Raw genomic sequence first — 26,071 nt, 5'->3', positions numbered from 1 at the left:
GGTAAGGCTTGCTGGTTGTAGCAGATGAGGGACAAGTGGATATTGCGCCGCAGTTGAGGATGGGTGCGCGGTGTTGTGTCGTGGGCGGGTCTTTGTCTGGTGCGCTCAAAGGAAAAGCAAGACCTGGCCCATTGATCGTCGAAGGAGCTTGCTTAGCGTGCCCCACTTTTGTCGAGAACAAGGCAGCGTCACGTGGACGCAGTCACCTTTACTTATGAACGAGCACGGTATGTTGAGATATTAGATTCACGTAACGGTCATGCAAATGCAGACAGGCTATGATAATAACATAATTGAATGGTTCATCATTCTATGATAACTAGAAACTAGAAACTATCACTACGATGCTGCGTCGCGGTCACAGCGATATCGCGAAATTGTTACCCAAACACCATTTCATGCACTACTCCAGCACCTATGCCTTATCCAGAGACACTTGAATTCAGAAAAAAAAGAAACTTATCGTAACGCGTTGAGTCTTCGATGTCATGGGTATAGATGAACGTGTGGTAGATGGACCACGCTGGTTCCAAACGTGCCTAAGCAAAGAGGACGAACGAATGCGTCCTGCGAGAACGGCAGCGAATATTGACATGAAATGTAAATCATGAACTTTTCCGTGTTGGCGAATAGATGGTGCTCGGATACGACGCTGGCTTGCTAACGCAAGTCAATCTCAGCGTGTATATAAACAGAACAATACTCAGCATGATTACTTCATCATGTTAGAGATGCTGTTCCATTTTTGCGTGAGTTTCTCGTGCTCTTCGTTGATCTGCGTTTGTGTTAGATACGCTCGCTGCTTGCCGAATGCATGCAGTAAACTCACGGTTGCCCACTCCATCTTCGCCGCCACCAGCTCCTTTTCCATTTCTGCCATCTGTTCTTCGAGAGCTCGGTTTTCGTTGTGGACCACAATGTTCTTCTGCATCACTGTCTCCATCTCGCTCTTCAGCCGCGCTTCGACCTCCTCGGCTTGAGTGTCCACGATCTTTTGCAGCTCCTCAACCTTTGTCTTCAAGGTTTCGTTCTCTTCTGCTATTTGCTCGTTCTCAACCTTGGTCTTGATCAATTCAGACGCGACTTGAACATGCTCCATGTCGGACTGCTCGGCACGGTTCTCAAGCAGTCGCACCTTCGTCTCCAGAGATGCGACTCTGTCTTTCAGGCCGTGTAGTTCAGTCTCGCGATCTTTATCGATCCGCCGTTGTTCCTTCCACTCTGCGGTATACTGCTTAAGCATCTCGGGTGAGATCTTTATGGCGACAGCGTCCTTGACGAGCATATCAGCGCGGTACACCTCCTTGTCGATACCGGCCGTTGAACCGAAGAAACCATTCTCCAAGATGGAGTTGGCGGAGGGAGCCTTGTCGATGTACACATCGAACAGTTTCTCCTTGAGGAAGGTCGTAAGCGTCGACATGTCTTTCATGCCGAGCAGTGCTTCGGCGTTCTTCTGCATAAGCACGATGCCAAACTTCAAGATGGCCAGCTCAAGGCCCTCGCTGAGAATCAAATCGTAGATACGTAGCACCAGCTGCAGAGGGAAGCGGTACGCAAACAGTGTTAGGAACCATTGTGTGGCGTAGAGTTGGGGCTTGACCTCTCTTCGGCGAAGATGGCAGTAGAGGGCGGGCTCGAACTCCTCGAGAAGACGCTCAAACTGGTAAAGATGAAGATGGAGCCCTGCCATGTCCGCGACGAAAAGGTCGCGAAGGCCATACTTGTTCATCAAAGTGACAAACAGGCTGAAGGCCTCTTCCTCTGGCATGTTGAACAATAGGGGCATGGCAATGAAGTTCATGCCTTGAGCGTAGCCCACAGCTTCGTCGTACAGGGCATAGGCTTTGCAGATGCCAAAAAGACCATCCTGAAGACCGGCTGCCATGACGTATTTGGAGTAGCTCGTCCTTGCACCCAGATCACGTTTGATAGTCTTCTCCAACTTTGATACTTCGATGGCGCTCTGTTTTCGCTCGGCGGCAAGCCTTGCTTGCGCCTTGAGAGGATCTTCGAACGAATCCGATGTGACTGATGGTGATGGAAGAGGGGCATTTGAGCTTCCATTGGTAGTTGCGGGCGTCGAGGCGTCCGAGTGTACTGAGGAGGAGGATGAAGCAACGGAGTCTTTCTCTCTTCCGTTGCCATTGGTTGGAGCGCTCGTGTTGGGTGTCTTTACAGTCATGTGCTCCTTGTCTGTTCCCCGCGCAACAAGCTCCCGATACATGCCCTCCAGTTCTTCACTTTTACTTTGCGCAAGGACCTGCCAGATGACGCCACGAATGACCTGAGGGATACCGTTGGCAATGGCACGACTGAGTTCCTCGGAACTGGTGCGTGCGATGGCGGTCGGCCCCTCGTTAACAACAGACTGCCACAGGTCCCAGTCTACAGGCTCAGCGATATCTCCAGCAGGACCAGACGCAAAGCCTGCAGCGGTACCGGGAGCCAAAGCCGGGTTGATTGTCGGTTGTCGGGTAGGTCCAGCAGCTGGACTTGTCGGTCCTGATGCGTGGTCGTCTGCAGCGATGCCCGTGGGGCTGCCAATTCCAAGGTTGATGCTGGTGGTACGGCCAACAAGCCCAGCCTCGCCAGACTCGGTCATGCCCTCATCCATGGTTATACCAGCCTCTTCCCGCATCCTCAAGAACTTGAATCGGTCGCGCAGACTGCCCTGGCTCGACCGGTTGTTCGACCGCATATCGCCTTCGTCGTCGATTCTGCTCAGCGTGAGTTCGGGGTTGCTGCCAAGTGTGTTTACGGAAGCATTTGTGTTTCTTCTGTCGGCCAAGGGCGCAGGTGGTGAGTCGGCCTTCTTATTTGAGGTGTTCCGGGACAGCCACGAGAAGGGGCTAGTCAGTTTCCGTCCGGCTGGGGGTGGTGGGGCAGGCTTCTCCTGTGCAGGCGGCGGCGGTGGTGGAGGGAACTTGACGGGCGACATGCGGCCGGACAAGCCCTGCATTGTGGTTGAGTCTCGGGAGTCTCGCGGGGGTAATTTTGGGAGTGCTTTTGCGCCCTCTGTACAATGTCAGTCCGTCTTCACGTGCTGCAAATAAGAAGGGAGGCACGCACCTCCGTCCAGCGACACGTCGTCCATGTCTGATGTCACGGATATCCGGTGTGCTGTGAGCAGCGGCGATTTTGTGGGCGCCGCATCCCCGCTGGCGGGCTCTGCTTTGCCGTCTACATTTCTGGGTATGCTCGGTACTTCGGGGACTGGCGAGTCTGCTCTGCTATCTTGCGCGGTGGAAGACGACGAGCCGGGTCTGCTGATGAGCGACCGTGAGGATCGTGAGCGTTCGGAGTGGGAGTCGGGGCGAGGGGTAATCTCCGATGCGTCCTCAAAGTCGTCCTGCAGGAACACATAAAATCAGCAAGTGTGCATATCTCGGTACAGGCCACGTTTATTCCAGGACTCCTACTTACACCCTCTCTATCCGAGCTGTGTGAGCTCGTCGGCCGGATGTCTTTCTCCTCTGCCTTGTTTGTGTCGGCCATTGTGAATGTTGCGGAATGCCAGATGGTGCACTCAGAGAAAGCGGCGTTCGGGGTAGCGCAGAACTTGGGTGCGGCGGCGCTGCGGTGTAGGAATTAAGGAGATTAGAATGCAGCGTTCAAATCATTCGTGAGGCGGTCATAGGCGGGGGATTGTGAAGGAAAGGGAGGTGAATGTTGAGCATGGAGGTGTGAATTAAGGTGGAGCTGCTAGTTGGTCGATGCCGCGGCCAGGAAGCGTAAGTAGTCAGGGAAGGTACGGTGAGCCACCCGTGGACACCAAAATTAGGCCTTCATCTACCATTGGGTCGGCTTCTCCTCTTACACTCCGGAATGCATTCACGTTACACGCCAGCTGGGCCCTGGTCTGTCGTCGATGTGTTCCCTTGAAGGAAACATGCTTTCGCCCTCCATGCCAGCTGGCCAAATGGCACACTGTTACACGAACCGTTCGATTGCAGCATCTGTTTGGGACTGTACATGAAACACCCGCTAGGCTGCCGCCTGTCGGTCTGCCGCACGGCTACGGCCCAGATTCGTGACCTCGAAGGCTCGACGCCACTCTCCAAATTCCATGCTTGCTCTCACCGCCGCTAAACTGCCGAACCTCTGTAAGGCTATCCCTCGTTGTTCGTCGTTGACTTGTCGACATCCAGGAGCCAACGTCGCCTTCCCGCACATCTTGATTCGTGCTCCGCCAAACGTTACCACCCCGAGGACGCGTAATATCGCTGAGCTCGGTCAACGAGCCTACAGATAGTCATCGTAGATTACAGCAACCAGGTTGAGGGAACTGCACGGTCGCAATACGACTTATATCTCACATCCCTGGTAATAACGTGGAGATTGCCCACGAAACATGTTTTCATGCATCATGGCAAAGTGTTCATGGAAAAAGACACTTTTCGCGAACTCGGCACGACCATGTTCTCCCAATCACCGAAAATCATATGCGGTCATCGAAGCAGTGGTCGAGGTGGCTTCCTCAACTGGGATGACCCCGCATAACTTCTGGCCCCTGCATGCGTGGAAGGCGCTCGTGCACCAGTCACTCCCTGCGGCATGTGCGCCTTCCAAACCATGACACAGCATCGTCACCACAACATCTGCTGAAGAGCTGTGTTCAGCAGGAGATGTGCTCTGCAGAGAGCGAACTTGAAACAATGTTGTTGTTTTCTTGAACTAGCTGTAGTTGTCTTTGTCTACATGTCATATTTCCAGCCTTTATCTCTGCAATCCTGCACAGTGAAGCAACCAGTTTGCCAGTTTTCCCTACTCCCATTTTTTTTTCCTTTTGACGATCTATTCTCTGAGGCTGGTCCTCTTCAACATTTTCTCCAAAGTTCTCTGCTTCTTCTTATCATCATGACTTTTAATGAACGAGCATCATCTATCGACATGGCTTCAATCGAGCTCCGTACATCTCCAGCACCATCCTACATGTCATCCTTCAAGAACCAGCAATACCTTCATACCGACAGCACTTCAAACAACCCATACTTCCAGTCCGCCACGATAACAGGCATCCCCGCCGAAAAAGACGCCCCTACAAAAGCAGACCACGACGACCCTAACCACCCCCACTACATCGAGCCCGCATCCAAATTCTACGACCACCTTCCCCGTAGATCCTACGGACGTCGCCAATGGCCAAAGAAGCGCATCCTCATCCCCTGGCTCCTCGCCCTCGTATTCTTCCTCACCACCCTCTGGTTCACATCCATCCTGCTCGGCGCACGCTTCCTCAGCATCATGCACCCCACCGCATCGACTCAGCCAGCCCAAGAGATCAAAGTCTACATCAACGGAGATGTTCTGCGGGGCGTGACGGAGACGGCTGCTGTGATCCCGACGCCGGCGCCGAGGACACGAACGGTAGGCGTGACGGCGACGTCGGATTCGACGGTCACTGTGGCGCCGACGGCGAGCTCGACGTATACGGGGCGGATGCATCTTGCGCAGACGGGGTTTCCGGATGTGGATGTTGGGGCTAAAGGGGTGAAGAGGGGGTTTGTTACGGTTTTTCGAGATTGATGGGCGTTGGGGTTGGTTAGTCTGGGTGGTGGAGGTGCAAAGATACTCACAATATGTAGAAACTTGAATAGATATTTAATTTGCTACGGACGATGTGACAGGAATATGCGCGCATGAGACTATGCAAATTGTACAGTGTGATGCAGGATCAAAGCGACAGTATGATAACAGAGGAACGTGATTTTCATGCGCGTATCTTGCAAGGTGCTTTCTCGCTACTCTTGAATGTTTTTTTTTTCAAATTCGCTCACTTGATTCATTTGACACCTCGTCAAACACTACTAGATGTTACGTGCATGAGCTGGTCAGTAAGCCTCGTTGTCGTTGGGTATGGTATGTTGGTATCGCTGAGTCGACAATTTCATGCTCGGTGCAATTCGTAAACCGACAAGTTTGTCGGCTGTGATTTTCGCATGCTGGGTTGCCGGGTATTGAATCTAGTGCTGGACAAGCGCTACCTAGAAAGCAGCTGAATCTGTCGCAGTTTTTGGAGTCAGATGAAATTCTCGTGTTTCTTGTCCGATTTTAAAAGTTGGTGATATAGCAATTGTTTTAAGATATTGTCGGAGGTTGACTAACGATAATCGGAGAGAAATGAGAGGCGTGTATAGTGAATTTGTTACACGCAATGGTATGATGGTCGGGTATTTCGTATAGCTCGTGACGTTGATCAGATATGTGGTCTTGACGTTTACGCGCCGATAGCAGACCTGCAAAGACCAGTAACTATACTAGCGTGATGATTCGTGTCTCCGTATTTTCGAGCATCGAAATGAGAGTCTTCTGGTACACTTGTTGTCTGTCTTCCGGATAATCCCAAACCTCCCTGCCCTCCCTCTCCCACGCACACATTTCGAGCCAACAGTCTTTGAGTCGGAGATCAACCGTGCCCACGCGACAGAATGTGTTCAGTTGCTGAGTCTGCCCAAGCACAATTGCTTCCATACCGCAACGACCTGGATACGTATTGACTACAATTACGAGAAAGAACAGCTCCTGCTGGGCAGGATAACCCTTCTCGGATCCGTGGGTATCCCAGTAAAACTTGTCATAGACGAGATGCTCCGCTGTCACTGCCTGTGGCTCATTTAGCGCAAAGGAAAGCTGGGAACTTTGACTGCCACAAGTAATCGTATGATCAGCACAGCGAATGCCCTCAAGGCTGATCAGCGGAGCACGAAGGGTTATGGCTGCGTTTTGGATTTCTCCAGACACCTCTGGACCCCGTATGCTGTATGAAATATCGAGCACTTCGGCATTGCTAAGCATTTCGAATGTGGCATTGTACCACCACCTTACACCGCGTGGCGTGGATGCCCATGACCATGAGGGTACTCCAATGCGGTCTGAGCTTGAATAGTCTTCGATGCGCTGAGCGATCATGATTTCTATGGTAGCTGGATCACACGTGCCGCCAGGTTGATCATTAGTGTACCACATCAAGTCGAAGCAGAGGGAAGACTGCCATAGACCTGCAAGGTAACGATCCCTAGGTCTGCACTCTTGCATGCGTGTGGCCATCGCTGCAATTGCTGGTAGACGATCCTTTGGAAACGTAAGAGCCCGCCAAGAATATGCGGTGACAGTGACGTGCCATTCATGTAGCAATTTAGCAACTGGGGTACGGAAGAAATCAGGAGAGTATACGATCCATGGAAAGTTATACGGTTTCAAGTTTGGTCGGCTTTCGCGTTCATATGTTGATCGACACTGCCATTCAACCTCTTGGGTGCCAAAGTGTATAATTCTCGGAGAGAGGCACAGCTCCTGGAATACCCAGCCCCGCAGCTGTAAAGGCCACTGTGTAGCAGATTCCGAAGGGCGTTCTGGCATACAGCGAATGCACACGCCCGGATACTCCGGCAGCGGCTGACCCAGGCAAGACCGATGTGTCTTTTGGAAGCAACCTTTTCCAGGATCGTGCGCAGCGGCTGCGGCGATCGTAACGCGTGCGTTTTCGTACACATCAGCCATCAAAGCAGCTTGAAAGCGCCAATCTTCATCGCTATCTTGTATGATGCAGAGACTGTCAATCCAAAGATAGTCAATGCAAAGGCGTCGACATGTGTCCACGGCATCTTTGAAAGTAAGTGGAAGTGAATCTAGCTCAACTCCAATCGACAGGTGGGCTTGTAGATTCTTTGCGAACGTTTTCACCACACCTTCACCAGAACCCCAACAATGGCTAAGACAGGCGTACTTGGTAGATGGTAGGTCCTGGACATGTTCGATAAGCAACAAAGTGTCTCTCTTGATCTCGAGGAGCCTAATGCCTTTCGGCGGATTCCCAGCGGTCCTCGAGCTTTGCTCTGCGCATTTAACGTGTTTCAAGTCGCACTTCATGAGCCATGCCTCGATAGTTGCGAACGTTTGAGCAGAGGACGTTGTACCAGGAAGTATTCTTGCTGTTGCCCCTGTATGGTCTGTGGATTCATAATCAGTACTAGCTGTACACATTAGTCCATACCATACAAGTAATCTATCAGCTTACTATTGGGCCGGAACGGCTCCAAGCAGCACAGAGATTGAGCCTGCTCATTCAAAATCCTTAATACGCCCCCTGGCTCAAGGTGTATGTAATCAGCATCTCTGTACGCCATAAAATCCGGTACAGCCCAGTCAATACAGGCTGAGATGAAGCGACAAACTGGACAATGGGCTTCGACACCTCGCCTCATTACACTCATAGGTATCCGTTTTGATGGCGCGTCCACACACCTATGGTCATTGAATATCGTATCCAGGTCTATAGTTTGTGAATCCATGAGTGTGTGAGCTGCTGTGTGAGGCAAGTATGAATATGTTGAGCACTCGAGTACCGTGTGCGGTCTTGAAATCTCAAACACGTCCCTGTGTGAAGACAGAGGTAGCAAAGATCGAGACACTGAGAAGTGGTTGTGTGATTTTATCAGTAGGTGCGCAGCAACTGTTCCGCAGCTTACTACGCCACCTGCGGCTTACTCACGAGGTCCTGCGGCGGGGTCATCGAGCTGTCCTATGAACCTGCGCACTGCTCAGCTCAATCGGTTTCTGTCCGCATGCTGAGGCATTCGTGCATATATTTCGCATGCATATTGAGTCTCTTGTTTAGCTGAAGACCGCTGCCGCCCTGACGGAGTAAGACCAGGGACACCAAGACCAAGGCGCTATTTACGGCTACACCCTCCGCCCAGAGTCGTTCGAGCACAACTGCATCACAACCTGCAATCCAATGATTTATCATAAGCGCAGCGATCCACAGCGGCGTCTCGAGCTGTCGCTCTTCATTCTACTGATGTAGCCCGCGCGCGCGTCAAGACGTGCAGCGCCACGGAAAAATCAATGAATCCCACGTTTGATCTCCTTGGGTGGGGCATCCTTCCAGACGATTCATCTCGAATTTCGTCAACTTCATCTCATTTCTTGTTCCTCCTTATCGCTTTTTTTTCGATGTTCGCATAGTCGCGCCGGAAAGCATGAACAACACGCAAAGACTATTAGTATAAAGGGCGCAGGCATGAATTTTCTTAGCATGGTGTTCATCACATAGACAAGCGCTCGCTTGCGAAGTGGTGTTTGAAACGACCCGTAGCGCTAAGGTATGCGGCATGAAATTCGCTATTCCGGAAGAGTCGAGTTTCAAAACAACAGTGTCTCCACACAGCGAACCACTCATCTCTTTTCAACAATTTTCGAGAACGTCTATCCTCGTCTGGGTAAGGATGGCACTCAAGTATAGTACCTGGAGCGCGCCTCGGGTCGGTGTGCATACTGCTCACAGTAAGCGCGCACGGCTGATGCAGGTACCCATGTGTCAACCCTTCAGACCGGAAGAATTATTGTAGGCGCGCGCTGAATCGCATCTTACTGTATATAAGATGTAGAGCGTCGGTCTGGTGTACAATCATCATTCCAACAGGCCAGCCCTTCTTTCAACGTTCATTCTTTCGATACCACATTCACTCTTTACATTCATTCAACGTGATCCGGGATCACTTTCAACCACAATCACTGTACAGATCAGCACATCCACAGCTCTTTCAAACGTCAAGATGTTCTCCAAGGCACTCCTTACCACCGCTCTCATCTCTGCCGTCTCGGCTCATCAGAACTTCCACCAGATTTGGATCAACGATGTGACTGCTGGCAACCAGGCCGGCATCCGGATGCCACCAAGCAACAGCCCGGTGGTTGATGTGACGAGCAACGACATGGCCTGCAATGTTCCGTCCACCAACGGGGCTGCTGTCAAGACCCTCGATGCCAGCGCTGGTGACGCCATCAAGGTCCAGTGGGACCAGTCCGGCCACCCAGGTCCCATCACACACTACCTCAAGGCAGTCGACGATGCTGCGACTGCTACTGGTGAAGGCGATGGCTGGTTCAAGATCGATGAGCTTGATTATGCCAGCGGAAAGTGGGCCAGCGAGGTTATGGGCGCGAACAACATGACCCATGAATTCAAGCTGCCTACTGGCCTTGCCAGCGGACAGTACCTACTCCGCTCCGAGATGCTTGCCCTGCATTCCTCCCAGACCCTCGGCGGTGGTCAGTTTTACATTGGCTGCGCACAGCTCAAGGTCGCTGGCACAGGCAGCGGTTCCTGCGGCCCTACCATCTCGATTCCTGGCGCGTACAAGAAGGACGATGCCAACATCTACATCCCCAACTACTACAACGGCTACGACGCTACCACCTACAAGGCGCCTGGTGGACCCGTTGCGTCTTGCGGTGCTGGATCTGGCGGTTCTGCTCCTACTACCCCTTCCGCCCCTAAGCCTTCCAACTCGACTGTTCCCGCTGTGCCTTCAGTCAGTGCCAGCCCGTCTGCTGTCCCCAGCCCGGCCGCATCTGCTGTCGCCGAGGCCACACCTTCTCCCGTCGCTTCTTCGAGCCCTGCTCCTTCATCCGGCGCTGGTAACAATGGCGCTCTGCCTGCTACTTTCTCCCTCGACACCTTCATTGCTTGGCTTGAGGGTAAGGCTGGCTCTTCTACCAAGGCGCGCCGCCATGCTCGTGCTTTCTAAGCGTTGCGGAGGGATCGACCGGATGATGTAGGCTATTCTGTCTGACGTTCTTGTACATATACCTTTTACCTTCTTCAATACACCCATTACTTGCTCATCTCAAATCTTCGAATTAACTTTAAATGTGCTAATGCTGCTCATCGCCGATTGACTCGAGTAGGGGTCCTGCTATTGCTTTCCAGCGGGTATATCAGCTGGATGCAGACTGTAGTTCGCGTCATGTTTGGCAGTCTGACGTTGACGCGCTGGTATTTGAATTGGCAGCAAGACTTGTGCATGACGGCCCGCAGGTATCTGCGGTACGACGGTAAGATGGCGTTGACCGCTAGACTCGAATGACATCGCAATGTCGGCAGTCAGCTTGATTGTCGCTTCACGTGCTTGCCCATGAAACCGACGGGTCGAACATGGTGTCTACCAAACTTCCTTGGAAATTGGACGCTGCCATGACTTAAGCAGCTCACGTCCACTCGGACAGCAGGTATTCCGACAATGTCAACAACAACAGACAACGCTACTGCACAGCGTCATGCGGAGGTCGATCCGGGGGAACTTTAACAGCACGACTTGTGCAATGCAGGGTCTGCACACGTCAGACAGGTCGACGTCAAGCGTGGCTGTCGCGATGACAGTAAGGAAGTGCGCGGAAGACATCGTCATTGCGACGAGGCGGTGTTGCAGGCTGTGCGACATGGGCACTGGACTCGAGCCTGTCTTTCTTCCAAACGTTGTCTGCATCAAGACAGTGTCCAGAGCACAATCCAGACGTTCCTTTCACAAAGTGGGTGCACACTCGTATAACTCTCGGCAGCAGCCGAACGCAGTCAGAATCTTGATGCCGTCGATCCGATGGCCACGCCCCAGGTCCTTTACAGTCTCGACCACTGCAAGGGGCATCCACATCGCGCGTGTGTCCGATGTGGTGTGGCTCGGACAGCATGTCATGGGCAGGATTAATTTCCCTGTTGGCAAAGAAAGAGGGCGAGCGGGATGATCTCAGGGCTGTGAGTTTTCTTGGTTTGGCGTTGGCGCAGAGGTTTAGCCGCTAGATGTGAAGCCGTCGGCGATTTTCCAGGCGGCGTGGTTGGTTGCAGTTTGGAATAAGTTGAGCAGATGACGTCGCATCAGCCACAGCCGAGAGATCGACGCCGACCTGCGTCTTGCGAACAAGGAAGGATTGCAGCCGCGAGGCTGTCGTCATAGCAGCTGTCGGAAAGTTGTGGTAAGACATAAATCATCCCTTGCGCCTGGCTTAATTGATGTCCCATTATCGAAACGAACTTCACAACTAATTACTGCCCACCTTGCAAGCTCATCATAAAGCTTTTCTTCACTTCTTTTTTGTGATATACACATTACCTTCACAATGGCTGTTGGCGGCGTGATCCTGAGATTTGGCTCAACGCTCATCTATGCGCTCGCATTCTGCTGCGCTGGACTCATCCTCGGAATCTACTCGTACTTCCTGGCTGTCCAGGCTGACCGCGATGTCACCATCCCACGCTGGCAGCAGGCCGTCGAGGGTATTTCGGGCGCCGTTGTCCTCTACACCATCTTCGCTGTCCTGTTGACATGCTGCCTCGGCGGAAAGAAGTTCTTCGCTCTTCTCGGCATACTTCTTGACCTCCTCTGCTGCGGTGGTATGATTGCCATTGCAGTCCTTACCCGCGACGGTGCATCCTCATGCTCCGGATACGTCAACACTCCTCTCGGCAACGGAGACGAGAACTCCAAGGACGGCTTCGACAACCAGATCACCTACTCCGCCTCGCTCGGATCCATCTGCAAGCTCAACACCGCCTGCTTCGCCGTCTCCATTGTCGGAGCGTAAGTCTTCCTCCTACTCCCTACATTCCCACCCCTTACTAATTCCTCACTAGCTTCCTTTTCCTGATCTCCATCCCCTTCCAGCTCTTCATGACCAAGCACCACAAGAAGGAGAAGCGCTACGGTCCTGGCCCCTCCAACGGCTACACCAAGGGCTCCGGCATGAAGTTCTGGCAGCGCAACCAGCGCAACCGCGGTCTCCAAGACCCCGAAGTTGCCGCTACCCCTGTCGCCGCTGGTGGTCTTGCTGTCCCTGCTCATGACGTTCGCCCCAGCCACGACACTGCCTACACCGGCTCTACTGTCGGCGTGCCCCATGCCAACTGTGTTGATGACCACCACAAGACGGGCACCTTGAACGGTGGATACCACACCGCGCCTACTGGTACTTACCAGACTCCTGCTACCAACTACTAAGCTATTCGACCTTGATGGCTGCCATTGGCTCATCCGCCGCGATTGAGCATGGCTTGGTAGACGATGAAACTGGATACGAATGACAATGCCTCAGTGAGGTATCTTTTACTGGAGGCTATTTACGAATTACGCATTATACCACGTTATCAGACGGAATGGATGAGAGTGGTGCCATGGAAACAGATTGTTGTATGATACGCTAGTTATGAACCTAATACCTAATACGAGAATATATACTTCAAATGAATTTTTTTATTTATATTGCCGCACTTGCGTCAGTTTGCCGTATTGTAACCTTGATAGCCACAGCCATTAAAATACCGCACATAAAATACAGTATTAGGGCTCGTGGTGAATGACAATCGCCAAATTTACAGCCTCGTGCGGTTCGCATTGGTTTTGCACCGTCTTCCACTGCTCGAATGATTGTTTCCATTGCTCAAACCATTGGGTATCATATATCATGTCCACCGGAACGCCAGAACGCCCCCAATCCACCTCTATGCCTTTGCTTTTCCCTTCCCTTTCCCAACTGGCCTCCCCTTCTTCTTCTCCCCACCCCCAACATCCCCCCTCCCCTCCGCGCTCTGCATCCTCTCTAACTCGCCCTTCAACATACTCTCCAGCGCATCATTGCGGCGTGTCAACAGCATGACATCGTCGGTATTAATCGCCTTGCGGCCCGCGTGTTTGGCGAAGACTTCGAGGTCGTGGGAGGTGTTTGCTTGGATATGAATTAGCGGGTGGTGGAGGTATGGGGGGTATTGGTGGTGGGGGTTGAGGATACCGATTTGCGTGTAAACGAGTTCGGTCAATGCGCCGATGAATTGTGGTGTCGCGTTGAGGTCCGAGGTTAGGCATTCTTCATCAATGTATTGGCCGATTGTGTACCAGAGGGCGGATTTGAGGCGCTTTTATTTTGTTAGTATGGGAGAACCGTTCGCGAGTTTTTGGGAAGCGTAGGCTTACTTCCTCGCGCTCGGCTGTGGCGTCTGTGGAAGCCATTGTGGTGGTGTATATGTTGTCCTGGCAGCGTTGACGTGGGTTGCAGAATGACGCGACGCGTAGAGTGAAGGGTGGGGCGGCCTCGGGTCATGGGCGGGCGATTTCCGGCAAGGGTCCAGGGTCGGTGTTGAGGCTTGAGACATTTTATTTGGACCGCATTGTTGTTGCTCCTTTACTGCCAACTTTGCACGCTCGACAACAGACGAAGTGTATTCACACACACACTGGAGGTTACAGCTGCCTGATTCATCTCGACTATCAAGCGCATTCCCGCAACACTCGACCCAATTTCGGATTCACCTGGCGCATCCACATCTTCTGCGTGCGACAAACATCACACATCCTTCGCACCCTCACACCCCTTCGAATCACTTCACACGCCGCCATAATGGAATACGTAGACTATGTTTTCGATAATCTCAACATCGCGAAGGACCGCCTGGTCACAAACTCCATCGCCTCCTTCGAGGGCATGACGGCCCAGCGCTGGATCCGCATCATCGTCATCATCGGCGGTTACATGCTGCTACGCCCCTACCTGCTAGGCTTCGCAGCGAAGCGACAAAAGGCGCAATTCGAGAAGGAGGCGGACGATTTGGGCCTCGGCGAAGACAGGGCGCCAGATGCGAATAGTCTGCGCGGAGGCGCAAAGAAGAGCGGCGGCGGGAAAGTGCTGGGCGAAGTCAAGGACAGCGGGGAGGGAAAGGCGAAGCAGCGGAAATAAGGCGGGTGTAATAGGTGAAGAGGAGGGGTTTTCCAGGGTTATGGCCGCACATGTTTCGCTTCTCATCTGATGCGCATCTTTATTGGATGTGCGTGTCTTCGTCTAGAGGCGCTCCTGAATCACGAACGAACCGGATCTATGCGATGTTGTACCAATACTGCTCGGAATGCGGGACGTGGTGTAGGGCGATGAGGTTGGGAAATGCATTCCGATCTCTGAGGGGATTCGTGGGCGTTGACATGTGGGTTTGGAATATTGATAATAGCAGAAGAGCTGGGAGACCGGCAACAACTCGACTAATGATATGATAGAACAGAGAGTTTTCTGATGCAGCCTTCTATGTTCACTTCGTCATGTCAGGTCTTGAAGCGTAGTTTTCACTTATTTGTCACATCTACTACTTTATCTACGTTTTGCCCTCTCATCCACTTCCGACCCCAACACGAACTATATCGGCGCTGTCTTACTTTGGAATTCGACGCGCACTTTTCTCCCAACGACCCACCTTCCCTTGCTTCCCACCATCAGGCTTTATCAATATGGCTGAATTCGCTCATCTCCAGTGTGCATTGGATCACCGCCTTCCACTCTCTATACCATTGTATGCTGGACATCATGGCTTCACGATTTCTCCTGGGTGCGCTCAGTGCCCTTCCGCTCACTCATGCACACATGCAAATGTCAAATCCCTCTCCCTTTCGTGACCCTCACGCAAATCGTCCAAACGAGCCAAAAGACTACAACATCTTAAACCCTCTGCATGCGGATGGCAGTGATTTTGCTTGCAAGGGGTATCACCTAAACACGCCATGGACTACAACCGCTACTTATGAAGCCGGTGGCACTTACAAAATGCAGCTCACGGGTAGCGCAACACACGGTGGGGGCAGTTGCCAGCTCAGTATGAGTTTTGATGAGGGCAAGGAATTCAGAGTCATTAAAAGCATCGAGGGCGGCTGTCCTGAAAAGAAGGAGTATAGCTTCACAGTGCCGCCGGAGCTGGCGAAAGGCGGCAGGAAGAGAGGACTATTTGCTTGGACATGGTAAGTCAATCTCCTTGTCAAGTCACTAGAGGCTGACAAGTTCCACCAGGTTCAATAAAATCGGCAACCGAGAAATGTACATGAATTGCGCACCCGTCGAGATCGTACCGAAAGACAACGACAAAAGGGACGACCTTTCAGAACATGTCGAGGCGAGGGATGTGCAGAAGACCAATGCTGCAGCCCAAGCATCTCTCTCGTCTTACCCGCCGCTTTTCGTCGCGAACCTCAAAAGCGTCAACGACTGTGTTACCAAAGAGACTCAGGACGTCGTTTTCGACACGCCAGGCAAGAGCGTCGATTTTGCCGATGGCGTAAATCGTTCCGGGAAACCAAGTTTCGGTGCGAGCCAGTGTACCGGAAAGGGGGGCAAGAATGCTGGCAGTTCTTCACCATCAAGTCCCCAAGGACAATGGCAGCCAACCACACCTTCAAATACAGGTAGCCCGTCAAACTGCAACGATGGCCAGTACCACGAAGAATGCCATGGAGGCCCTTCCAGCCAAAAAGTACTCAGTGGTTCCACTGCATCTGCATCCGCAAGCGCGAAGCCAGCGCAACAAGCACAAGCCCAGCAATCGAGTGACCAGCAACAAGTCCAAGACGTCAAAACCGGCAAGAAACCCTCACCAAAAGTCGAGCAAGAACTCGACGCCTACTTGAAGAACCTCTACGGCGGCTCCCGCCCCAGCAAGCGCGACGCCTGCAGCTCCACCAAGCCCCCTACTGGCGGCTGTTCCTCCCCCGGCCGCTGGATGCGCAAAGGCGAATGCACATGGTCCTGCGAGCGACAAGGCAAGACAATCAGCACCCCAACCAAGTCCGCCACCTCTCAGAGCAAAGAAAGCAAAGAAGTCGCATCGAACCTCAAAACCCTCGGCGCCGACATGTCTGCAATGGTCCAACTCATCCTCGCAAAGCGATCTACCACCAGCACAGGCGCAAAGGACGCCGACGCCAACCTCGCCCGGCTCAACACCGACATCACTCGTCTTGTTGAGGTGTACGTTAAAGGCGCCACGACCAGCAAGCAGACGGAGGCGAATCTCAAGGCTTTCCAAACAAGCCTGAACACGCTCGTACAAGGTATGACGCCCCGGAAAACATCGCGGTTGGTCAAGAGGCAAGATGCGCTCATCGTTGCGCCTCCTGCTCCGTCCTCGTTTGATCTATTTCTCGCGTATCTGGCTAGACTGCAGACGACGGTCATCGAGTGTATACGCAACCTGACAACGACGGATTCGAGTGGGTCAACATTGCTGAATTCAACGGCGTTGGTGAATTCGACATTCGCGGTTATTGATGCGGCGGCGAATGTGCAGACTGCGCTCAAACCGGTGCAGAAACGACGACCTGACGTCCCCACGAAGGGTTGGTTTGATGCTGCGGATCTCCCGGCTGACGAACTGGAATCTGACACTGTATTCACCGGCATGCGCCGCCTCGGGCTAGACTTCGAGCGGCTGTACGACTCCCTCCGACCCGAAGGTTCAGGCGAAGATACATCAGACATGGAATTCCTCACCATCCCTCTCGGAATGGCGAAAGACGACTCTTCCACCCACACCCTACAGAAACGCCAAAATACTGGCTGGTTCGACGCCGCGGACCTCCCCGACGACGAACTAGCCGACGACGATGTGTTCACTGGCATGCGTGATCTCGGGCTGGACTACGAGCGGTTGTACGATTCACTCAGGCCTGAGGGAGATGGTGGGGATACTTCAGACATGCAGTTTCTCACTGTTCCATTAGGTATGGCCAAGGACGATGCTGTCCCACATGCTGGACTGCCGGCAAGGAAACTTGCGCCTGTAGTAGCTGCGTCAAATAGTTCGAGCAATCCGCTGCAGGACGCGGCTGATCAGGCGGCGTTTGAAGCCGCTCTGGCTAAGGATGAAATGCAGAATGAACACATTCTTACCAACTCTACATCGAAGCCAGAGACAAAGCCGGATGTGGATGCTCTACCTCCGTTCTTCTTAGGCCCGGGCCCATCGGCACCGCCGGGCTTGGAGAGTGTCTGGCCAGCTACGAACGAGGGTGAGCATGTGGGTAATTTGGAGGATATGCCGATGGTGGTGAATGATTTGGGGCCGGGGGCGGAGGAAGAGGTCAAGCAGTTTTTTGCGAATCTTGCGAAGGAGGCGGGAGCGAGTGGTGCAGAGGGCGAGAAGGATGGGAGGGTGGCGAGGAGGTTGAAGGCATAGGGTTTGGAATGGGTTGAATATGTAGGAGATCTTTGAAGGTGTTTTGTGCCTGTTCATCATTTTAGATAGACATGATACTTCCCTGTGACGAGTTGCTTCACACGGCATCGCGATTCAAAGATCAAGTCCGTTCGACCTGTCTTTTGCACTTCCAATACACTTCACAGGCCCAACGCCCAACATTCCCCCTTCACACATTTCCCGCTTGAGCGGCGAACAACTGCTTGTCACATACACATCATTCACGTTCGTCAAACACCACTACCCCGACACCTCCCCCCATAGCCACCATGCCTCCCTTCCACACCTACACTCCCCATGCCCTCCCCACGCTCCGAGGCGTACCGCAACCAAGTCCAAACTCGCATCATCGACCTAGTCTCCGGCAACAGGCCGCGCGACCCGCATCTAAGCACGGTGAGTACGCAGCGCCTGATCATCGAGGGTATTGTGGAGGAGATACGGATTTATCGGCTGGATAAGGAAGAGAAGGCGAGGAGGGAGAAGGAGAGGAGAAAGAGGGAGAAGAGAAGGATGGCTGGGAGGAGTAGGAGTGGGAGTAGGGAAAGAGGACATCGGCGTCATCACCGTGGTGGTTCAGGAGAGCGGCATAGAGATGGACGTCGACGCGATCGCTCGGGACAACGCGATCTAAGACGCGGATCGCGAGATAGAAGTCGTGATGCCTCCAGTCACAAGGGTCGTCATGGACGAAATGATCGCGGCATCTCCGACCTCGTCACAGAAGGCCGTCCAGATCCCAATCCAGACCTCATGATGACAGGCGGCGCTGGACCTGCAGGCACTCTACCTCCTACACCGAAATCTCCTTCTAGACCCCATCACGCAAAGCCGGGAAGAGCTGGCGTATCTCGATCTCCTACTCGTCGCCACGGTCCAGATGGCAAGACACCCTTTGGTCAATTACCCAAGAAAGTTGCAGGTGTTGGATTTGTGGCGCACGCTCTGAATACGTATAAGCATATCAAGGCGGAGCATGATACTGGGCATCGATCAAGAGGGATGCTGGAGAGGACGGTTGGATGGGTGGAGGGGGAAGAAGCCAGATCCTACTGTTCGCGGTGGTTATAGTAGTGAGAAACGGCGTGAGACTGAGAAGTTGACGAAGGAGGATCGAAAGGGCGAGGTTCATGGGCGGAGAGCTCAGGAGGAAGGTCGTAGAGATGACCGTCGCGGGCGTGATGAGGGTCGGACAGATCGAGGGCGACGGAAGGACCGAGATCACCCCAGGCGCAAAGACGACCAAAGAAGTCGTAGAGCGGACGTTGGAAGTGAGAATGGGCGTCGCAATGGCGAAAGAGAGTTTGACCGACCTGACCGTCGAAATCCTCGCTATGTGTACGATTTTTCGAGGGCGCCGGATGAAGACACTTCTCCACGGGGCTTTTCGCCACATCGTACAGCGCTTGGTGAGGCCCAGTTGCCACATAGTCCTCTTCCTGGGCGGCATCCTCGTGTAGCGTACGATGATTTGTACTCAGAGCCAAGTCCTGCACCGCCAGTGCATCTTCAGGCGGCTACACCTCTTGATCGCACCAGTTTACATTACCCTTCTCCTACTCGGGCGCCCCCTCATACATCCCACGATGGTTTGCACGCAAATCCAAGTCCTGCACCGTCAGTGCATATCCAGAAGGCTACACCTCCCTCATTCCACCATGACGGAGCCCCGGTTTGGGCCCCTACTCCAGAAAGTTTCATGCCACGACCACACACTCCAGCATCATTGCGAAAAGACAGACCCGTATCTCCTGCCCGTCCAGCCCCAAGTCTTCGGCATGAAAGATCCCCCTCTCGTGAACGCTTCGAGTCACGCCTAGCAGCAGAAAGGTCCATCACCCTCTCACTTCCATATTCATCTCCCTTACCAGAGCGCCGTAGGTCTCTATCTCGCTCACCATCGCCTCCCTACCCCGAATCGCCTTCCGACCGGAGCATCTCCCCCATACAGATGCCACCACCGCCTGGGGACTCTGCTATACCGCCTCCACCACCACTTCCTCCCATGCCCAAAGCCACGCCGAACCACGCTGCACTGTTTGAGCAGATCCAAGGCAATGCGCCAAAGCTGCGCAAAGTGCGCAGTCGCGAGAAGAGAGATGCGAGCACGCCGGACTCGGCTGGGCATGTGTATGAAAAGACGGGGCATAGTCATGCTGTTGAGGAGAGGGAAAGGAGACAGACGTGGAGTAGTGATGATGGGTTTGGAGATGGTGAGGAGGAGAGTCAGCGGAGGAGGGAGTTGAAGAAGAATTTTGGGGAATGATTCGCTGGGGAAACGGGGTGAAGTTGGTCAAGTAGTCTGGAGTGTTGACTGGAATTATTGCTTTACTGTGGACGATGTTTTTATTGATGTGTTTTCGGTGCGATAGGATTTGGATACGTCTGCGATACATCAACAAGACCCTGTGGTTGCCCCAGAATTCTTCTATGATAATGCATGCCTGGAATTTTCTCGATGCATCATGAGATGCCAGTTCGAAGGAGTATGGCATCGCGCGATTAGCTTCAGGGTTTTGAAAGATTACACTGAGCGCGTCGAGATTTCGCGAAATCCTTCAAGTTGATTGTTCACCGATCGGGAATCATTGCCGGGGCTGGGGCCATTCGAAAAGTGTGGAGACGTAGTCGGCATATGTTTTGCGCATCTGCGGTCTTTGGTCGTTGAGACAAGCTTCATCGTTCGGTGACTGCATTTAGATGGATAGACAAGTGCTTCGGACCAGTCGAAAGCAAGACTTTGGGTGATTGGTGGATGCGGTCGCAAGCGAACTAGTGGGCGAAGTTCAGCAGCGGCTTACTTGGGTAAGCTTGGGGAACTGGAGCGCTTATCAAGGCGTGGAGAGAGCTGTCTGGCCATCGCTAACCCTTTTCACGGGCTGCTTCCATCAGAATTGCATTGGACAACATCGTGTCACAATTGCTGCGGCTGTAAACACGTATCCACACCCGTTGACCTGCTATCGCTCCCTAAGCCGCTAACCCCACACTTGCTTGCGGACCCTTGGTGATATAATCGTACATCACCCACAACAACCACTCCACCCAGGCAGCACTCCTTCACCACACATCGCCACAATGCGCTTCTCGTCGAGTCTCCTCCTGGCCCTCCCAGCGATCGCCGTCGCTGAGGAGCAGATTCCTCTTCTCGACAAGGTTAAGGGATTCTTCAACAAGGCCACCGCTGCCGTGTCCTCGTCTATTCCGGCTGTTCCCTCGAACCCCATCGATGCCGCGACCAACAAGGCTGCATCAGCAGCTGCATCCGCCATTCAGCATCCCATCACACTGGAGAACTGGAAGGAGGTGTTGACAGTCGACCCCACTGCCAGCCCGCCCACCACCCAGGATTGGCTGATCTTTGTCACTGGCGGCAACTCGACATGCTTTGGCATGTGCGCCAACGCGACCAAGGCCTGGAACGTACGTGAAGCTTCCTCTGCACTGTTTCCGCGCGTGCTGACATGAGACCAGACATCTCTTCCCGTCCTGGCGGCCAAGTCGAACGCGCCCAAGTTTGCCTACCTCGACTGCGAGAAGGAGAACATTCTCTGCAACTCGTGGTCCGTCGGCGCGCCTTCGATTTACTACTTCTCCATCCCCAAGCCTCTGGCTGACCAGTCGGCGCCTGTCCCGACCGTGCGATACCAGCCCCTGAACCGCACCAGCACCACCGCGCAGACATTGAAGGAGTTGATTGTCGACAACGAGATTGAGAAGGTCGTTCCCTACGAGGGTATCTTCCACCCGTTCAACGGCGAGCTGCAGAAGTTCAACTTGGCTATCCCCTACGGCTACGTGACCTGGGGCTTCTCCAAGATGCCATCATGGCTGCCGATGATCGTGGTTTCGTTCCTTAGCAGGTCCTTTATGTAAGTCTCGTTCGCTTTTAATACCTGGAAACATGCTGACATTGTATAAGGGGCAAGCGCATGAACCCAGGCACTCCTGGACCAGCACAGGCTGCCGCTCCCGCCCGATAAACACATCAGCTGTTTCGGCGTACGTAAATTTTGGCCTAGGCCTGCGCTGCTTTAGGATGGGCTCAACGCGTGTTCATATGAAGAATCTAGGGTAGATATATACCAGGTTGTAATTATCTGTCTTCGGAAAACTCACGGCCATGTATGTGGGTAATCTGGTGAGACGAGATTTGGGGGGGAGAGTGAATATCTCAATCACGTACAGAGTATGGCGTTATATGAAAATGTAATTGCTTCTCTCAGTTCATCTGCGCTGCGAACCTAAGTGATAGTGAGACCTTCAATGATCATGTGCCAAGACATGTTCGCGCTAGTGATCTCGAATTGTTGCGACTCGATGAGCTCCCGCAACTACAACTGCTCACACATCCACCGCAGCCATGGTGCACATAATGAAGCGAGTGCGAAGGCTCAAAGAGGTGAGATTCGTCAACCATGCGAACGACGCTGCCATTGGCCTGAGCTAACCTCCGTTGCAGAAGGTACAATTTGCTCCTCCGCAGACACCTCCGAAACGCCGCCCACGACTCTACGTCCCAGTCACAAAGCTCCCGAGACAACTTACACGTGCTGACGGAATTGACAATAGCTATACTGGATAAAGTATGGACCAGGCGCCGTCGTTCTACCCAAAGAAGTGTCAAAGATCGGCCTCGAGTTCAACAAGAAACTATACGGCGGACACTTGGGCGCAAGGTACGCACTACACATTTCCCTCCCAGGCTACAAAAGACATGATAAAAAGTCAAGAAAACAATTCGTCCCTCCATGGCCAGCGCAAAGAACACATCACCAAACTCACCACGCATACATTCTATCCCACGAACCAGCTAACCTCCCCTCCCCTTCCCAAACAGACACTTCTGGCACAAAATCCTCCCGCGAATAAAATACCGCAACCCCGCCCTCCCCATCTCCATCAAAATTCACAACGATCCAGACGGCCCCTCCCTCCTACACATCTACACGCGCCAGCCCGCGCCCTCAAATCCTGGCGCCCCGCCCAGCGCCACGCCCAACGCGCAAACCACCCTCGTGCCCGACACCAGCCCGCCCACGCACACGCTGAACATCCGCGAAAAGAACGAGTCGGAGATTCTTGACTTGCTGTTGAAGACGGTGCAGGCGCAGAACGCGCCGCTAGAGCCGAGCGAGGCGGAGCTGGCGGAGATGCGGGAGTTGGAGGAGCAGAAGGCGCGCGCGGAGAGGGACCGGGTGCAGGTCAGGGAGCACTTTTTGAAAGAGAGGAGGGAGCAGGAGTTGTTGAAGTTGGCGAGGGGGGAGGTGCCGGTTGCGAATTAGATTGGGATGGAGGGGTGGGATATGGATGTATCAGTATCATCTGCATTGGAATGCGTTCTGTGGCGCAGTCACGCTGGAATAATGTTACGAAAGCATGTATAGTACCAATTCATGTATATCTACGCTACGAAAATGGGTACCGATCTTGACACTTCACTCCACGTACGAAAAATCGGTTCGTTTGTTTGCGAGATCGCCATCAGATCGGTTTGCGCCTTCCACCGATACCCAAGCAGTTGGTACGCTTCGACTGCCCAAGATGCAGCTCGTGCTCCCTTCGCCTACCGATCACGAAAACAGCCGCGGCGACGTGCTGCAGGAACCACAGGAAGGCTTTGGGGAAATGCACTATGCATGTCATCTCAGTCGAGGTGACCATGCATGACATGCACGCTGAGATAACTGCATGTAACCTTGCAAGTCACCTGGGCGCTAGTACTTGTAGCTTGTTTCGAACAACATGTCGCGTTCCGCCGGTACCACGGTTGACGAAAGGATGATGACGTAAAGCACGATGCTCCAGTGCCATTGATGTAGTGTTCGAACATGTCGTGGCTCCGTAGGCGATATGTCTCGCATGAGGGGGTACGAAAGCAAGACGCTAGAGTATCATGAAGTGTCTTGCAGATGCTCTTTCTGCTCACGACGCTAATGCTGGTGCCTACCATTATGGATTGCGGCCTAGGGATGATGTGCATGTGTCTGTCCGCACAGTATGGAGATTTGTTTGGCGGGACCTGGTTTCCGGAATTGAAGTTGGTCGCTCAGCGTGACGAGGTCACATCTGACTGATTAGCGATCGGCCACGGTGTGACTGTCACCAAGAGATGGACGGGGTCGTTGATTTCAATCATACCATTAGTCTACCTATGCGGACGGGCGAGTGCATGCTGCTCATGCAACAGCACCACCTTTCCACCAGCTAGTAGCGCCAAGCACGAAGACGACGACCATGGCATCGCTCACGACGGTGCTCCAGATGACGCTGTACCGGCCGACGGTCCGCACGTAGCCTCCATAAGGTGGTGGCAGTATGCCCGCAACAGTACTGAGCATGCCGCTTCCCTGTAACTGGCCCTTTTCGATAAAGAATCTCGAAGACTGCATGACGACTTCGAAGGTCGCGAAGAAGTAGAAGAAGCGGGCAAAACTCTGAACAGGTGTAGGCTGAACAGTCCAGTCATCGTCATGAAGCGAATGTCGTGCCATCTTGGAGCCAGTAAAAGGTGTCTGTAGGACAATGTAGATTGCGAGCACAAGCGAAAACAGGGAATGCACAAGCCTCCAGATCCAGGCAGACGATTGCTCCGGTGACGGCTCGGCAGCTGGACCACCCTGCATGGCAGAGAACATGTTGGCGAGATGCGGTGGCAGACCCGGGGGTGCACCGCCTTGCTGTCCTGGAGCACCGGGCATGCCAGGCATTCCTCCTCCACCGCCCATCATTTGCTGCAGCATGGCCATCATGGGATCTTCGGAGCCCTCTGGGACTTGCATGCCTGGAAAGGCGCCAGACTGGTTGCCATCAAATGCAAAGGGTGAAGGGAGGCGGGCTTGAGAGGTGGGCTGGAAGTGATGCTGTGAGATGTCGATCTCGTCTGGGTCTGGCGTTGCTGTGCCAGAGGCGGTAGCAGTAGACCTAGACGGCGTGGGTGCCGGTTTGACTGCACTGCGGTTAGCTAGGAGCACAGATACTGGAGAGGATCGAGGGGCATGGGCGACGGGGGAGGTGTGAAGTAGCTCTGCTGCAGCTGCAGCTAGAGACGACGCGGAGAATGGCGAATAACGTACCCGGCACATCTTTCTCTATCTCACTAAGGGCCTTGGGCGGGCCTCCTTGCAACGCTGATATCTGTTGCAGACGACTAGCTCCGCTCTTTGCAGCAAGACGTTCGCGCCGCAGCCGCGCCTTGGTCTGCGTGGGCGTCTCGCCAGGCACAGCACCCGTTGAAGAGGCGGCGGCGGATGAGTCAGCCATGGTGCAGGTGTGGGTGGTGTGGTGTGGTCGTGATTTGGCTGTGCTGGCGGGAGCGCGATGAATTGTCACTTTCTGGGAGGGCTGAGGTCATCGTGCTTGGCATTCCCTCCAGCTGGCCTCGGGCTCTTGGAAAGCGCCACCACCACCAGCATTCACCCAAGGCAGAAAGTATCTATCGGGATTACGATCGGGTCCTTTGGACGCGTCGACGCTGTGTGACCCGACGACGTTTTCATGCCATGGCAGCAGCATGTCTTCACAGCCACACGGTTACACCATGGCGGGCCGTTCCTTCCGCCGGCCACCGTCACCTTGACCGATGATGCTAATCGACTGCCGCCATGTTTGCGACCTGTTTTGCAATTGCTTGCTGGGAACTGCTTGTTGAGCAGATAATCTTTTCCCTTTCCCCAAAGACGCCGCCTTGCTCGTCCGGCAATGTGGACAGCTCATGGGTCATGGCGTGCCCTGCAGGTGACACAGCATTAGACCACACCTCATGTAACCGCCCACCCGCCCTACGTACCTCTGGTTCTCACCTCGCACAGAGCTTTGGTAGTCTGGCCTTGTCTGTTTGGCCCGGCTGTCTTTTCCAGGACCACACATCCCCAACTCATCCCATCGCAACCTTTACGCGTAACGAGAAATGCTGCTCTACCTCTCGCTCCTCGGAGAACAGGAAGCTCTCTCCAGCGTCCTCAATTCCCGACTGTGTGCAACCAGGCCCATTGAACCTAGTCACATGAAAACGAGCCTTGCCGTTTCTCAACACGAAACAATGCTCCCTTACCGCCTCTCTCAAATGTTTCCGTTTCCAGATCCCGGGATTGGAGACCACTTCCGTCGCTACACACACACACACACACACACACACACACACACACACACACACACACACACACACACACAACCCATGACCCCTTCGTTCGTCACGATTCGTCGGCACATACTCCCTTTTCCGCTCCACTCCATGCGCTAAGACGGCTGTGCGAACATGCCCAACATGCGACCAGTACTCTCGACCAA

At 53.5% G+C, this 26,071-nt stretch overlaps 13 protein-coding genes across 13 annotated transcripts; 8 read left to right on the top strand and 5 right to left on the bottom strand.

The window, feature by feature from the left end:
* Positions 1-286: 286 nt before the first annotated feature.
* Positions 287-3,642, bottom strand: SNOG_07506 (hypothetical protein). Its single transcript, XM_001797788.1, has 3 exons — positions 3,427-3,642; positions 3,073-3,352; positions 287-3,018 (listed from the first exon to the last, which is right to left on the bottom strand). The coding sequence occupies exons 1-3, from the start codon at positions 3,496-3,498 to the stop codon at positions 713-715; spliced, it is 2,658 nt and encodes an 885-aa protein (XP_001797840.1). The 5' UTR covers positions 3,499-3,642; the 3' UTR covers positions 287-712.
* A 1,218-nt stretch (positions 3,643-4,860) lies between these two features.
* Positions 4,861-5,529, top strand: SNOG_07505 (hypothetical protein; the record flags this gene model as incomplete). Its single annotated transcript, XM_001797787.1, has 1 exon — positions 4,861-5,529. The coding sequence occupies one exon, from the start codon at positions 4,861-4,863 to the stop codon at positions 5,527-5,529; it is 669 nt and encodes a 222-aa protein (XP_001797839.1).
* Positions 5,530-6,255: 726 nt separating this feature from the next.
* SNOG_07504 (hypothetical protein) lies at positions 6,256-7,754 on the bottom strand (the record flags this gene model as incomplete). Its single annotated transcript, XM_001797786.1, has 2 exons — positions 6,256-7,538; positions 7,730-7,754. The coding sequence occupies 2 exons, from the start codon at positions 7,752-7,754 to the stop codon at positions 6,256-6,258; spliced, it is 1,308 nt and encodes a 435-aa protein (XP_001797838.1).
* Positions 7,755-9,437: 1,683 nt separating this feature from the next.
* SNOG_07503 (hypothetical protein) lies at positions 9,438-10,639 on the top strand. The gene has a single exon (XM_001797785.1). The coding sequence runs from the start codon at positions 9,561-9,563 to the stop codon at positions 10,533-10,535; it is 975 nt and encodes a 324-aa protein (XP_001797837.1). The 5' UTR covers positions 9,438-9,560; the 3' UTR covers positions 10,536-10,639.
* Positions 10,640-11,807: 1,168 nt separating this feature from the next.
* Positions 11,808-13,037, top strand: SNOG_07502 (hypothetical protein). The gene is made up of 2 exons (XM_001797784.1): positions 11,808-12,362; positions 12,416-13,037. Exons 1-2 carry the CDS (start codon positions 11,902-11,904, stop codon positions 12,777-12,779), a joined length of 825 nt encoding a protein of 274 aa, XP_001797836.1. The 5' UTR covers positions 11,808-11,901; the 3' UTR covers positions 12,780-13,037.
* Positions 13,038-13,279: 242 nt separating this feature from the next.
* SNOG_07501 (hypothetical protein) lies at positions 13,280-13,784 on the bottom strand (the record flags this gene model as incomplete). The annotated part of the gene is made up of 2 exons (XM_001797783.1): positions 13,280-13,690; positions 13,749-13,784. 2 exons carry the CDS (start codon positions 13,782-13,784, stop codon positions 13,280-13,282), a joined length of 447 nt encoding a protein of 148 aa, XP_001797835.1.
* A 388-nt stretch (positions 13,785-14,172) lies between these two features.
* SNOG_07500 (hypothetical protein) lies at positions 14,173-14,508 on the top strand (the record flags this gene model as incomplete). The annotated part of the gene is made up of 1 exon (XM_001797782.1): positions 14,173-14,508. One exon carries the CDS (start codon positions 14,173-14,175, stop codon positions 14,506-14,508), a length of 336 nt encoding a protein of 111 aa, XP_001797834.1.
* Positions 14,509-14,610: 102 nt separating this feature from the next.
* SNOG_07499 (hypothetical protein) lies at positions 14,611-14,749 on the bottom strand (the record flags this gene model as incomplete). The annotated part of the gene is made up of 2 exons (XM_001797781.1): positions 14,611-14,644; positions 14,667-14,749. The coding sequence occupies 2 exons, from the start codon at positions 14,747-14,749 to the stop codon at positions 14,611-14,613; spliced, it is 117 nt and encodes a 38-aa protein (XP_001797833.1).
* Positions 14,750-15,360: 611 nt separating this feature from the next.
* SNOG_07498 (hypothetical protein) lies at positions 15,361-17,761 on the top strand (the record flags this gene model as incomplete). Its single annotated transcript, XM_001797780.1, has 2 exons — positions 15,361-15,551; positions 15,601-17,761. The coding sequence occupies 2 exons, from the start codon at positions 15,361-15,363 to the stop codon at positions 17,759-17,761; spliced, it is 2,352 nt and encodes a 783-aa protein (XP_001797832.1).
* Positions 17,762-18,079: 318 nt separating this feature from the next.
* SNOG_07497 (hypothetical protein) lies at positions 18,080-20,048 on the top strand (the record flags this gene model as incomplete). The annotated part of the gene is made up of 2 exons (XM_001797779.1): positions 18,080-18,735; positions 18,758-20,048. The coding sequence occupies 2 exons, from the start codon at positions 18,080-18,082 to the stop codon at positions 20,046-20,048; spliced, it is 1,947 nt and encodes a 648-aa protein (XP_001797831.1).
* A 641-nt stretch (positions 20,049-20,689) lies between these two features.
* SNOG_07496 (hypothetical protein) lies at positions 20,690-22,005 on the top strand. The gene is made up of 3 exons (XM_001797778.1): positions 20,690-21,205; positions 21,257-21,654; positions 21,705-22,005. Exons 1-3 carry the CDS (start codon positions 20,861-20,863, stop codon positions 21,763-21,765), a joined length of 804 nt encoding a protein of 267 aa, XP_001797830.1. The 5' UTR covers positions 20,690-20,860; the 3' UTR covers positions 21,766-22,005.
* A 97-nt stretch (positions 22,006-22,102) lies between these two features.
* SNOG_07495 (hypothetical protein) lies at positions 22,103-23,067 on the top strand (the record flags this gene model as incomplete). The annotated part of the gene is made up of 3 exons (XM_001797777.1): positions 22,103-22,184; positions 22,380-22,461; positions 22,623-23,067. The coding sequence occupies 3 exons, from the start codon at positions 22,103-22,105 to the stop codon at positions 23,065-23,067; spliced, it is 609 nt and encodes a 202-aa protein (XP_001797829.1).
* Positions 23,068-23,961: 894 nt separating this feature from the next.
* On the bottom strand, positions 23,962-25,045 carry SNOG_07494 (hypothetical protein; the record flags this gene model as incomplete). The annotated part of the gene is made up of 2 exons (XM_001797776.1): positions 23,962-24,665; positions 24,859-25,045. 2 exons carry the CDS (start codon positions 25,043-25,045, stop codon positions 23,962-23,964), a joined length of 891 nt encoding a protein of 296 aa, XP_001797828.1.
* Positions 25,046-26,071: the final 1,026 nt, after the last annotated feature.

This window comes from Parastagonospora nodorum (genome assembly GCF_000146915.1).
Source record: "Parastagonospora nodorum SN15 chromosome Unknown scaffold_11, whole genome shotgun sequence".
NCBI lineage: Eukaryota > Fungi > Ascomycota > Dothideomycetes > Pleosporales > Phaeosphaeriaceae > Parastagonospora > Parastagonospora nodorum.
The sequence above is the reverse complement of the archived record's forward strand: the minus strand, read 5'-3'. Positions and strand labels throughout refer to the sequence as shown.

What these genes read in the sequence shown, in the direction of transcription:
- SNOG_07506 (XM_001797788.1), bottom strand. Translation starts at nt 3,498, where the DNA reads ATGGCCGACACAAACAAGGCAGAGGAGAAAGACATCCGGCCGACGAGC. An exon ending in ACAGCTCGGATAGAGAGGGT is followed by an intron (nt 3,353 to 3,426) that starts GTAAGTAGGAGT and finishes GTGTTCCTGCAG; the next exon opens with GACGACTTTGAGGACGCATC. An exon ending in CGACGTGTCGCTGGACGGAG is followed by an intron (nt 3,019 to 3,072) that starts GTGCGTGCCTCC and finishes GACATTGTACAG; the next exon opens with AGGGCGCAAAAGCACTCCCA.
- SNOG_07503 (XM_001797785.1), top strand. Translation starts at nt 9,561, where the DNA reads ATGTTCTCCAAGGCACTCCTTACCACCGCTCTCATCTCTGCCGTCTCG.
- SNOG_07502 (XM_001797784.1), top strand. Translation starts at nt 11,902, where the DNA reads ATGGCTGTTGGCGGCGTGATCCTGAGATTTGGCTCAACGCTCATCTAT. An exon ending in GCCGTCTCCATTGTCGGAGC is followed by an intron (nt 12,363 to 12,415) that starts GTAAGTCTTCCT and finishes ATTCCTCACTAG; the next exon opens with CTTCCTTTTCCTGATCTCCA.
- SNOG_07496 (XM_001797778.1), top strand. Translation starts at nt 20,861, where the DNA reads ATGCGCTTCTCGTCGAGTCTCCTCCTGGCCCTCCCAGCGATCGCCGTC. An exon ending in ACGCGACCAAGGCCTGGAAC is followed by an intron (nt 21,206 to 21,256) that starts GTACGTGAAGCT and finishes ACATGAGACCAG; the next exon opens with ACATCTCTTCCCGTCCTGGC. An exon ending in TTCCTTAGCAGGTCCTTTAT is followed by an intron (nt 21,655 to 21,704) that starts GTAAGTCTCGTT and finishes ACATTGTATAAG; the next exon opens with GGGCAAGCGCATGAACCCAG.